A 12,500-nucleotide genomic window follows, 5' to 3' on the forward strand; every position below is an offset into this window, starting at 1 on the left:
GCCTGGCGGGTGTCGCAAAACTCTTGTTCATCCTGAGAAGCTTGTAAATCTGAGTCGCTAACCTCTACAGCGTGACGCAACTTGCACGATAATCTTGAAAAGAAAGACTGTATCTGCTGCGAGGTAAGAAACTCATCACTCGAAAACAGCCTCGAACCATCTGTTTTTTTCGCAAAATGCATATCTCTCGCCACTTTCTCAGGGTTTTGTTTGTGGCCTGTTTGCTGTCCAAGCTCAAATTTTTCCTCCAGGTACTTTCTTTGTGATTCGTTAAACCGTGACGACTTCTTTGCAGTTTTCAATGCCCAACCCTCAGGTAAACTGACACCGTGCTTCTTCTCCGTTTCCCTTCCTTCAAATACTTTTGCAATGCCAATATCGTCCTGAAGGATAGCGTGGTACGTTAATTTAGCCCTGTCCAGCAAAGTCTCTTTCTCCGGAATCAACTCGCATTTGCCAAACGACATATGCCTTTCGAGACTCGAGTATCTCTCGTATACCTTGATGCAACCTTCATTTGGGCAGGAGAACAAGACACAAGCGTCTTTCGTTTCTTCTACTGCCATCGTTTCATTGGGTCTTGGTTTCTTTGAGGCTTCCTTGGATGCTTTTACAAAGTCACCAGGGGAAAATCGGCAAGTAAATTTGCAGCTTTGTAAGACATCAGCAACTAAAAAAGCGAACATTGAAATGGAAGTCTTTTTTAATTTCAGATGAAACGTTTTTCGCGTCTTTTAAAGGTTTGTTAATTTATCATGTACACAACTGACTGAGTTGTCTATAGTAGCCATTAGTATAGACTCTCATATACTCTGTTAATATTATACACTTAATGTCAGATCCCGAGGGAAACAGTTAGTTTTGTTTTCCCAAGAGTCCTGATGTTTCCCAAGACGAAGTCGAGGGAAACATCAGGACTCGAGGGAAAACAAAACTAACTGGTTTCCCGAGGGACCTGACATTAAGTGTTTTGTTATACTTCTAGACTTTCACTTCAACAGCAACAAAAGAATAACCGGAGCGAACCAAAACAGTCGACTCGGTACTTATAACAACACAAATTTAATTCTCAAAACCACTGAATGAATGATTTACAAACAAAAGTACTTTCCTCATATTATCTGCATCTTTTTCCTCCACTAGCTGCTGTTTTTCTTCTGGGAACTTCTGGGATAACTTTAAAAATCGTTGCTTTTTAGCTTGAGGCTTCGTTTTTGTGTTGTTGTGTTCATTCACGAAAAAGAAAACTGGCAGGACCTGGCAGTGTTTTTCCCGCCTTCTGTCACACCACTTTCCACAAAGCTTTGATCACGTGCTGCAATGTATCCCGAGCGGTATACATTGTTTAATGTATCACGATCGGGATACATTTGATTTTAGTCAAGGCCACGTGACCAAGAATCAACCAATGGCAGTCCCTGTTTAGTTGAGTGAAAGTCTAGGAATGTATAACAATGCCCGTTATCCGTAATTATTAGCTGACTAAGTCAGTGAGTATTTGCAACACTCCAATACAGTACATTTATATATCACTATGCCCGTATATTTTTTTTACCTTGAACTTTCGTTTGGCTGATCTCCCTTCCATTTCCGACGTTGAAAGCTCTCCAAACTGTCAACTTGTCTTTGCAGTACTCAAAGTTGTTTAATGTGCTGATACCATCGAGTTTTACTTGAGGCAGTTCACAGGCGGAAACGGCAGCATTAACAACAGTAACGCGAACCCCGGTGACACCTCCATTAGACAGGATAGCTGTTTGAAGCTGTTCAGCATTTTGCACGTCGTGGCCCTCATTTACATACCTGCGGACATGGGCCTTGATAGTCGCGGCTTTTCGGTCACAAGCCCCCTTGCCTCCTTGAGGGTCACTGAAATCTACTCTGCAAACGTCTATCCCAGTGTTTGCCTTCATTAGGGTGCATGATGCTATTATAGCAGAACTGTGATAACATCCCGCGTTATCTTGCCGTAGAAATGCTCTGTTGATTCTAGGATTCTCCTCTTTCAGCGACCTTAAGGTGTGCTCAATAATTCGCACTACAACTGAGCTGTCTTGTGATGTATTCTCAACTATGTGGACGAAGGACTGACTTTCTAAAAGCCCTCTCATTTTTCTTGCGATGACACTTATATGCCACGATATTCCTCGTTTCCCGTACCAATCTGATTGGTTTTCTCTATATTTGAGCGGTAAAAACTTCATAGCCCAATCTTGTGTTATGAGTACAGAGGTCTCATCTAAAGCGCTCAAGCACGCCTTCCTTGCTGTATCTTGCCTGACACACCTGAGTTGATGTGCTTTCCAGGAGTGGATTGCCTGGACTGCATGACTATGCGTGTACAAGACGTCTTCTAGTTCTTCAGGTACAAACGTTGACTCAGTCAAGAATGTTTTAATTGAAAAAAGAACATTACTGAGACTTTCACACTGTGAACACTGAATGTCATGATTATGAGAGCATTGGGATCTTAGTTCATCGTCCTTACTATCGCTGAGAGCGTATCCGCTGCAATGGTCTGCAACCGAGGAGGACTCGGATACATGAACCTTCAAAAAAGACAAAGTAGTAAATTTAGTGACCGTTTGAAGTTTCTGAGCTTTCATCTATTGTACACGCAATATTTTTGCCGAGTTTGGTTAAAGCAATTAGAAAATATGAATCTTTGGCAGAATAAAGTACACACCTAGCAAGGCGAAGACGGTCGCCAGTATAGAGAACGGTGTTCTCTTGCCCAACAATTGTATAATTAGTTTGGAAAAGAACCCACCTGATTTAATTAAGCCCTCACGACAAAGTTAACAGATTTTGCCATTTTGCCAGTCTCGTGGCAGTTCGTTATATATTCCGGTTTACTTTCAGTTAACCATGTTTTAAATCGTATCTGATACCTTATAATCAGCCTTCAGATACTGCTTGCCTTCCCTCAGAGACACTTTCCATTTTTTGGCAGTCTCTCTGTCCAGACCTCTCTCTTTAAGTTGGTCCACTATTCCACACAAAGCTTCAAACCCTTTCGCGCGATCCGAAGCAATGTAGTCGAGCCCTTGCAAGGACTTCCTTACGGTCGCCCCGCAGGCAGACAGGACTCTTAACATCGTTGTTGGGCTGAATGGAGTGAAATTCGTCTCCTCGCAATAAGCCTGGTACTGCTTTACTAGCCTGTTAGGGATCATCGCCCTAATGACATTTGGGGTTTCTAGTATCTTTCCAGAAGATAGGCGGAGATATTGCTGCCCAAAAGGAAGATCCTGGATCACATGCGGGCTAGTTATGTAAGTCAAAAAGTGATCCAACTGTTTATTTTCTACTCTCATCCTAGGACTTTTTGCTCGGGCTGGCAAGGCACCCCGCCCATATTGAAGAGAGTGCTGTCTTGCCATTTTGAACCGGTATTTGGTGATCCCTGGAATGTAGTTTAGGATACGCTTAAACGTTATCAGGTCTGCCATGATTGATAATATCTGACGCCTTGTTTCCCAGGTAGATGCATTTTGGTAAGACTCCGCCAGTGCCTTTAGATATTTTCGGTCTTCTTGTCGTTCACCGATGCCAAGTACCTTCTCGACTGAGCCAGATTTTTTCACGGCCTCCCAGAGGTAGCCTGCGTCTCCTGGAGCAATAACGTTAAGGCCAGAAACAATAACTGACTTCGCCTTTGACACATGGCTTGCTCTAGTACGTTCGCTGGCTGCCTCCCATTGCTTTTTGTATAACCCGACTGTATGAGCGTTACATGAACGTAAGAAATCGTTCAACAGAGAACGTCTTGTTACTTGACTACTAATTTGTGGATCATCGCCGTTAGAACTCTCGCTGCTGCTGCTCGCTTGAGAGTCCGTTTGATACAGGCTAGTGTCGATCTCGGAGTAGTGTCCTGATTCGTCAAGCTGTGGATGAGAGTATTCGTCTCTTAAGGTCAGCTGGTGCATTGACTGGCTAACGTTGTCTTCAACTTCTTCACTCTCCACATCTTCTCTCTGTACGCGTTAGAAAGGAAAATGAACTAGTTAGCGCAGAAAAATATATAAACTCGATGTCGCCGCTGTAGAGCGAATGACTTTTTTTAACGGCGTACATATCACCACTGCAATGATATGTAAGTGTTCTCGCATCAATACATGATATAAAGGAGTAGTATGCAAGGAGGCTGGGGTCATCAAAAGGGAAGGGGAGGAAAACTCGCCTTTGGCTGAACCTCACTAAACTATTAAAAGCCACTCGGACAAGGTTATAATCTGTTATGTTCATGCCATAGCTATACAATATAGCTCTATCTACCTGTGCGATATTTTGTGATATCCGCTCTTCCGGTTTGTCTACGTTAGATCCTAAAGCTTCTGTGGTCGATTCTGAGCTGGGAAATACTAATAACTGTGATGCTTCTTCCAACTTTCTCCTGCATTGCTTGCAGATTTCTGGAAAAAATAATGGATTGCAGAACATTACTCAGAAAATCTGTGCCAAACTCTTATAGCTTCTGTTTTTGCTCATGATGCTCTTAGTTTTTGAAATTTTTCAGCTATGTGTTGAAACTGTTCGGTATTACGTTTCTTGATTTAAAGACTTTAGGGGGCGGGGGTATATCCGATTATGAATTTAAAAAAAACAAAAAATGGCAGTGGAGGAAATTGAAACTGCCATTTTTTTACGCTCTAAACCCGGCAATGTTGTAAAATATCACTACAGGTTTAACACTCACGGGAGCCTACAGGAAGCAACACTTGGGTTTGCTGGTAGAGTAGCTTGGAATGTAGAGACGATATTCCTCTCTCCCCTGACACTAAAGTTCCATGCGATGACCATTCATTGGGAGCAGTGCATATCCTCTTACTTGAACGCCATCTAATGCCAAATTTGTCTCGATGTCTTGGGGATATTGTTAGTTCAAGGTGACTTTCGTTTAACTCAAAAATCCCTTCAAAGATAAAAAAAGGTTGTAAGGTGCCTTTTCCTTAACAATTTTTAGCGTATATATCACAGCGTCATTCACATTTTATTCGCTTCTTCCACGTTTATCGTTAATTTATGCACCAAAAGATAAATCAAAAGATTTATTTTTAATTTTTCTTTGGACGTCCAGTCATCCCAAAAGCAGTTTTTGTTCCTCTCTTTTTTAAAGTTCCTGTGAAACAAACAAGGCTGTAATGCTCGCGATAAATCTGAGATGGTTTATAAATGTAGGCAATATTAATAATTTTTTTTAAATAAACTTCTCAACGCACTGAAGTATTAATGATCAGGAATAAGTTTAAATTTTGCGTGTTCGCTGAGAAACACGGAGGCTTTTACTTTTGCGTTTTGGCTCAGCTCAGATGTTCTGATATTGATCTTAATTTGATTAAGTCGGCTACTGCACGGGTTAATTATCACTCATATCTTTGTCAGTAAAATTCATTCTTGAATAACATGCTATGTGTTTTAGGAATATGTCTAAAAATATTTTAGCGTTGTAAGTTGCAATCATGGCCCTTAATTAACGGGGTAAAAATTGTATATGAAATGCAGTAAAATGAGAAGTACACGACATTAAACAATCAAAGCAGGTGCTGAGCGTCACGCTTCATTAAGCCTTCCTTTCAAGTCATTTTCCGCGTTACCCTTGCAACTAAACCTTGAACATCGTCCAGTTTTATTTAGTGTGTAAATTATGGACAATAATTAAAATCTACAGGCTGCAGACGTAGGAAAACTAGTGATGTTTCGATAAATTTGCGGACACCTTTCAAAATATAAAAACAGTCTGAAGGCAGATCACGATGCAGCTAAATTACATTTAGTTTTAGTCTCATACCGATTCTTCTTGATGTAAAAAGATTGGGAGGCGTTTATTTTCCTTTCTTTAAATTATGCGTCTATTTTTTCTTTTTCTTTTTTTTTAACGATGGCCTGTTTAATACAGACATCTACCTTACGTACCTGCACGTGCCAACAACAGCTTTGGTTCAGAGTCTAAACTAGCGTCTCGAATGTTGCAAGAACGTAGATGCCCTTGTACGGCTTTTGTACACTTGGCGAGGATCACGCTCTTCACATTTTCCGGATTGTCCACACTAGAACCACATGTTCCTCCTGCAATCTGCCCATACTCACACGAAGCCATTTGCAAGTACACAATGACTGAATGAAGTCAATGAATAAACTGCACTGTACAAATTAACAGGTGAATTAAAGACAAAGAAGTAAGCCAGTGCTGCCTCTTCGGAATGCGGGCTCTTCTCGATTTACGGAGAACAACTCGATAATCCAGGAAAAAAGATTTTTTTATCAGTCCAAAACAAAAAAAAATTGAACTACCAAAGATGTCCCGACCTCTCCGCGACCATATCCAATCCTGGGTGTCCTGTGGCATTCAATGCTTGTTCATGTTGCACGTTCAGGTGATATATGCGCTCGGCGATTTTTGTCAGGAACTTCCATGAATGCGGTTCTTTCTATCCAAGAAAGCATAGTCAAGTACCTCGCACATTGATTTACCTCGCATTTGTTGCCGCATTTGCGTTGTATCAATAGACTGGTACTACAGAGTCGGCGGTAGACAAAACTGACATGTCTGAGCAAACTGTCTCTAATTTCCAATTTCACTATTCCAAATTAATTGCATGGCTCAAAATTTAAAAGGTAAGTATTTCTAAGTAAAAACAAACTGGTAGAGCCAAAAAAACGTCATCACGCAAACAAAAGTCAGAGCTCATGGCGTTTATTTCCATGAATATGAAAGGTCAAAGGTCACTCATAATTGATAAAATGACCTGTTTTGAAATCGCGCTCAGAACTCGCCGTTTCATTTACCCCAATTTTTTTTTTCATCGATGTTTAGTTGAAATGATAATATTTCCTCGTAGTATAGTTTTGTTGGTCAAAGCGATGTACCAGAGTGCTTTTTTAGGCCTTGAATTTAGCCAAAATACTGTTGTTGTAATCACCATTGAAAGGTGTAAAATTAGAAAATCTGTCAAATTTTCACGTTTACATTTTATTTGCATTTGACGACACCGATAATCTGAGAAAAGACGATAGTTTAATTTGCTTGGTTAATCTTTTTATGAAAGGTTTCAAGGTATTAATGGGAGCTTCTTCAAAAGTGCATATTTCGGGGTGATTAAAGCCGGCGTTAACGGCCAAAATTTAAAAAATTCGCTAAAAAAATAAGTAAAACCCCAAACGACCCGAAACTTATATTTTTAGAAACAGTTCACCAAGGCCTTCTTTCTGGAAAAGTTTGGGAAAATCGGATTTTTCTATCTTGCATACCCTTAGTCGGTCCTTACAGAAAACCGCTCTTAAGCTTGTGATGTAGATGGCAAATTCTGGTCTTTGGTCTGATCTTCACCAAAACATGACCTTAACATAGATTCATCCTCTTTTTTCTGTTTCAGCATCTCAGCATTGTACAATAGACCAAGTACATAAGACTTTTTGTTATAGAATGAAGGTGAAACACCAAGCCTCAAGGCCAACAGAAATTTACACATGGACTATATTAAAGAGAAACAAACAAAGAATAAGAAAAAGAACGAAAAAAAGATAGAGTCATTGTTCAACAAAAACCATGTTTTGGGTACAGAAGAGATTTTTATATGAATAAGTTGAGGTTCAAACTCTATCACGGCTGACAATAGTTCAAACTAGCTTAACTTTTGCTTTTTTCACCTTGCATCCTTAATCATAACTGAGACAAAAAACACCAACAACAGCAAATACAAACTGGTCTGAAAAATGATTTTATACCAAAGCAAAGAGAAGACTACAACAATATTTTGAAGTTTGAGAACCTTTATCAGCCAAAATGTTCACTAGTAATGCCTTGCCACCTTTTTCTCAGGAAAATATGTTTGAGTAAATGATTCGATTAATCATTTATGTTATTGTAATTTTTCCTTTCAGTAAAACAACAAGGAACCAAATTTAACACAAGCGCCCACTTCTTGCAAATCCTTCTAAATATTGTCTTTGCGTTTTGCACAATTTGCCTTGAGCAAAGGGGGCTCTTTGCAAGTTAGAGAGCTTATAAAGAACTTGAAATATGTTTGCAACAGTGCAAAATGTAATGTATAAGCTCATGTAGTTTTCAGGTAGTTTCATTACAAACTTACATGAAAGCCCGTGTACTTTGTTAATGTGTGATCATCAGTTGTACTGCATTTATATCTTGACAGCGCTGTTTCAAAACAACAGATGCTGCAACCACTACACCAGGTAACCACGATTGTGTCCTAGATTTTTTTCTCCCAGTGGTACCTGTTGTCATAAGAACAGAGTACAGTAAAGGGCAACGGGTCTTTAGTTTATTGCTGATATTTGCTAGGGACAAGCTTTGCATCTCTGTAGCAGACGTCTTTCTGAGCAAGGAAAGGTATTTCTTGGAAACCATAGCACAGCACTCTTTCGTAATTTCTTTGAGAAAGAACTTACATAATTCAACTCTCAGTTCCTTGACCCTAAATACTGCATCAGCAATGTTACTCCAAATGCCATTTATCAGTGCTTTGCCAAGGGCCTCTAACTCTATCTTCAACTTCCGTGTTTTTACTTGTGAAGGCCAAGTAACCACGACCTTCAAGGTAAGAAAAAAAACACAGTTGAATGGTATGTTTGGTACATTTTATCTTTTCCATAACCTTTAGTTTTAGTTTTTCTCTAATGTGTTGCAAAGTACATTTGAAATAAATACTTTCATTTTAAATAATATGTATTTGCATTGCTAATAAAAATTTGGAGTTTTAGACATGGTTGGCATTGATTCCTATAGTAATCTTATAGTCAAAAAAGACATGCGAGAGAACTGTTTATATTTCATCTGGAGAGTCTATCTAGGGAAGCATTTGTACAATAACAAAGCGCAAGGATTTAAATTTCTATAATTACATTACCCCTTTCACTCCTACTTTAACTTTACTTTGTGGGCGAAAGATTTTAACAAAGCAAGCTATAATTTCGATACATGTTTTAAAATTGATAAAATGTTAAGATCAATGATGAGATCTAGAGTCAATGTTTCGCTAAATAAAGCTTAAGTTAAATGAATACAGCAAACAGGTTACCGAATAAAATATTAAGCCTTGGAGGTACTTGAGATTCAATTTTGTGAGCTTCTTTGTGATACTCGTGATCTGTGGCAACTTGATCATCACTGCTGGAAGAAGTACAAGTGGTAGGGAACGCTAGCGGAGAGATGGTGCAGGTAAAAGGATTCGAAGGATGTGCAGGAGTGGAACAGGTTACATCTGTACGTCTGGCTGAAGAACCTCTCCGTAGGCGGATATAGTTCTCTACTTTTGAGAGGTTTACCACTTGATTTTCTCGTTTCACCAAGAGCTTTTTGCAGATACGACAGCAGAACGGGTATTTATCAGAAGGTTGTTTCGCACTCAACACGCGCGTGGTCGAAAGGAAGTCAAACCAATGAGCAAGATACCATGGTATCTTTCGAAGGAGCTCAGTAGCAACTGCATTAGTATTGGTCCCCAGTGGTGAAGAGCTAGAAGAAACGGATGCTTTCGCAGGCTATTGTCTCTTTGGCCCACAGTTAACTGGCTAATCTTTGCGACTTTATGTTCATCTAATTTTGAACGGTGACCCAAGCAATCCAGCTGTCCTTGACTCCCTCTAGCTTGAAGAAATTAAGAAAATAATTTCCTTGATGGAAGGCATAGGCAGCTTGTTAGCAACAGGTGGCTCAGGGATGAGCAGCCAGCAGAGTCCAGTAAACTTTCCATCTTCCTTTAGATCTTCATACAACGTGAAATGATCGGCTGGTGTCGGGTTCCGTTTTGGTGGAGGAAATAGCTCTGAAACTGCTTGATTTGACAGTATAAACTTTATAAACCTTTTTTTTCGTATTTGTGTGCACTTCTCCTTGCAAAACTCCTTGCTGGTAACTAAATGCTTCCACATGATCAGAATTAAAGTGGTTTCTCCTTTTTTATTGATTTGTTTTCGTCTGAAAGGAAAGAAAGCAGCGATGCAATAGATAGCGTCGCCATTTTGATTGAAATGTGAGTTTGTTTAGAACTGAGTTTTTCAGCGCCATGGCAACATGACATAATCGCTTAAGGACACTTTTAGCATGCATAGAGACTTTTTAGGAATAAAGAAACTGCACTTCAATATGATACCGATTGACTTTGCAACTGTATTTGTAACTTGTGATATTTCCGACTTCCAATTTATGTTTGCATCCAAAATAACTCCATATTTATGGATGCTGTTTCATTTTAGCCACAAAACAAACAGTTGCCAACCCCTCTCTCAGCAGGTCTAAAACCATTTTTCATCGGCCAGTGACATCACGGATTATTAGGGACCTTAAGCAACGACGACGAATTGGACGACGATGACAAGTAGAGTTGCTGAGGGACTAGGCCGAGGACGTCGTTCACAGCGGGAAAACTAAAATGTTAAGCGCGCACTTGAACGTGGACTAGGACATGTAAACAAAACAGCGCTCATTTATCGTGAAAATCGAGAAACAGTCCAATAATTTTATCATGTCTTCTTTTCACGAGGTCCAAGAGCAACTTCTTTTGAGTTATGAGGACGGTATTCTAGACGAAGATGAGTTTTTGCTACTACACGAGCAATTTATGCCGAAAAATCCCAATTTCTCGTACGAGGAATACGACAGGTTTTCCCTCGATGAGATGAACGATGCCGAGTGCTTGGCAGAGTTTAGATTTAGAAAGCACGACTTGCAAATTCTCTCAGAGGTTCTTCAAATACCTGATAGCTTCAGATGCTATCAAAGAAGTGTTGTTGACGGAATGGAAGGTCTCTGCATTCTTCTTAGAAGATTAAGTTATCCCTGCAGATACAGTGACATGATTTCTCGATTCGGACTGCCAGTACCAGTTCTCAGTATGGTCAGTAATGACGTCTTGGATTTTATATATAACACTCACAGACATTGCATAACACAGTGGAACCACAATGTGCTTAATCCAGCTGCATTACAGATTTACAGTAACGTTATTTCCGGCAAAGGAGCTGCTTTACATAATTGTTTTGGGTTCGTTGATGGACCGTTCGACTCGTATGCAGACCAGGAGAGCACCAAAGAGTCATCTACAACGGCATAAGAGGGTTCACGCTCTAAAATTCCAGTGTGTGGCTCTACCCAATGGTTTAATTGGTAACCTATTTGGTCCAGTGGGTAAGTTTTGCCGGGAGGGTTTGTACAAAGAGAGAGTGGGCGATATCAATTTCTCTATGTTTTTAACAAGAAATATTGGAAGAGTGTCAGGGGTAAAGAGTGAGAGGCTTATGTGACAAACCTGTACAAGAAGCATTTTTAGTACCTTACCAATTTTTTACTTCCTTTTACTGTTTCAGAGGGTCGTAAACACAATGCTGGAATGCTAGCTGATTCAGGACTTCTTCAAGACCTGCAACGCTTTGCAAATTCACCAGCTGGCAATCCATTTTGCTTGTACGGTGATCCGGCATACCTTCATAGAATTTACTTACAGACGCCATTCCGAAATAGAGCCCTTACTGCCCCAATGATTGCTTTCAACCAGTCTATGAGTACAGTGCGGGAGTCCGTAGAATGGCTGTTTAATGACATTGTAAATTATTTTAAGTTTATGGACTTTAAAAAGAATCTAAAAATTAGTTTGAGTAGTGTAGGAAAGATGTATGTCGTTTGTGCAATTCTCAGGAATGCTCTTACATGCCTATATCCAAATCAGACATCCCAATACTTTAACTTAGATCCGCCAACACTACAAGATTACTTTGCTTGAAAGTAATTCAAATAATATACCGGTAATCAAACAGGAATGACATGTCAGTGCAATAATGAAAGTTTCATGTGAATAGCAATGCATTGTTTCTTGAGTGCTTTTTCCTTTCAGGGTGTATCAAGAGAGGGCAGGTTAATTTGATACAGGAGTGTATTAATAAATGACAAACTGCTTTATAAGATTGTTTTGTTTAAACTTGAGTTCCAGCCAAGAGGCACAACATCTGGAATGCATTAACTGGTGACAGGAGCCTGCTGGCGAATGTTCCAATCATACCACAAAATTAGGAGTTAATTATTTACCAGCGGAAGGGGAGGGGAAGAGGAAAAATGTTGCCCCACCCCTTTCTGATACATTTTTTCATATTTTCTGACCCACCCACCTTTGACAGATAACCCCTCAATTCCAACCGATACAGGAGGCTTCATTTTGTAGCCAGTCAGGCAAGATGGGCATACACTGTACCATAAAATAAACTTGAAACTTTGAAACACAAAGCTTAAATTTAATCACGATAAAATGTTGTAGGTTCAAATACAACACTGAAGATTGTAGCCAGTCAGACAAGATGTACAGAAATGCACATAAAATACACTTAAAACTTTGAAACATGAATCTTGAATTTAATCAATTTAAGGTTTTGCAACAACACTAATCAATTAGAACTTTGCAGTCTCAAAATGTACCTCCAAGTACAAACAGTGCATTATTGCATGTCTGGAAAATATGCATGCTGCCTCAGCACTTTTTCACGGT

The 12,500-nt window shown here is 39.7% G+C and overlaps 1 protein-coding gene and 1 pseudogene across 1 annotated transcript; one reads left to right on the forward strand and one right to left on the reverse strand.

The window, feature by feature from the left end:
* Positions 1-1,462: 1,462 nt before the first annotated feature.
* Positions 1,463-4,798, reverse strand: LOC140930625 (uncharacterized). The gene is made up of 4 exons (XM_073380347.1): positions 4,703-4,798; positions 4,282-4,418; positions 2,892-3,980; positions 1,463-2,549 (listed from the first exon to the last, which is right to left on the reverse strand). The coding sequence occupies exons 3-4, from the start codon at positions 3,930-3,932 to the stop codon at positions 1,533-1,535; spliced, it is 2,058 nt and encodes a 685-aa protein (XP_073236448.1). The 5' UTR covers positions 3,933-3,980; positions 4,282-4,418; positions 4,703-4,798; the 3' UTR covers positions 1,463-1,532.
* A 5,845-nt stretch (positions 4,799-10,643) lies between these two features.
* Positions 10,644-11,744, forward strand: LOC140931705 (uncharacterized; annotated as a pseudogene).
* The last annotated feature ends 756 nt before the right edge of the window (positions 11,745-12,500 follow it).

This window comes from Porites lutea, chromosome 3 (genome assembly GCF_958299795.1).
Source record: "Porites lutea chromosome 3, jaPorLute2.1, whole genome shotgun sequence".
Classification (NCBI taxonomy): domain Eukaryota; kingdom Metazoa; phylum Cnidaria; class Anthozoa; order Scleractinia; family Poritidae; genus Porites; species Porites lutea.

Coding starts and splice junctions, on each gene's coding strand:
- LOC140930625 (XM_073380347.1), bottom strand. CDS start 3,932: ATGCACCAGCTGACCTTAAGAGACGAATACTCTCATCCACAGCTTGAC. Junction 2,550..2,891: donor ATCTGAAGGCTGATTATAAG/GTATCAGATACG, acceptor TCTTTTTTGAAG/GTTCATGTATCCGAGTCCTC.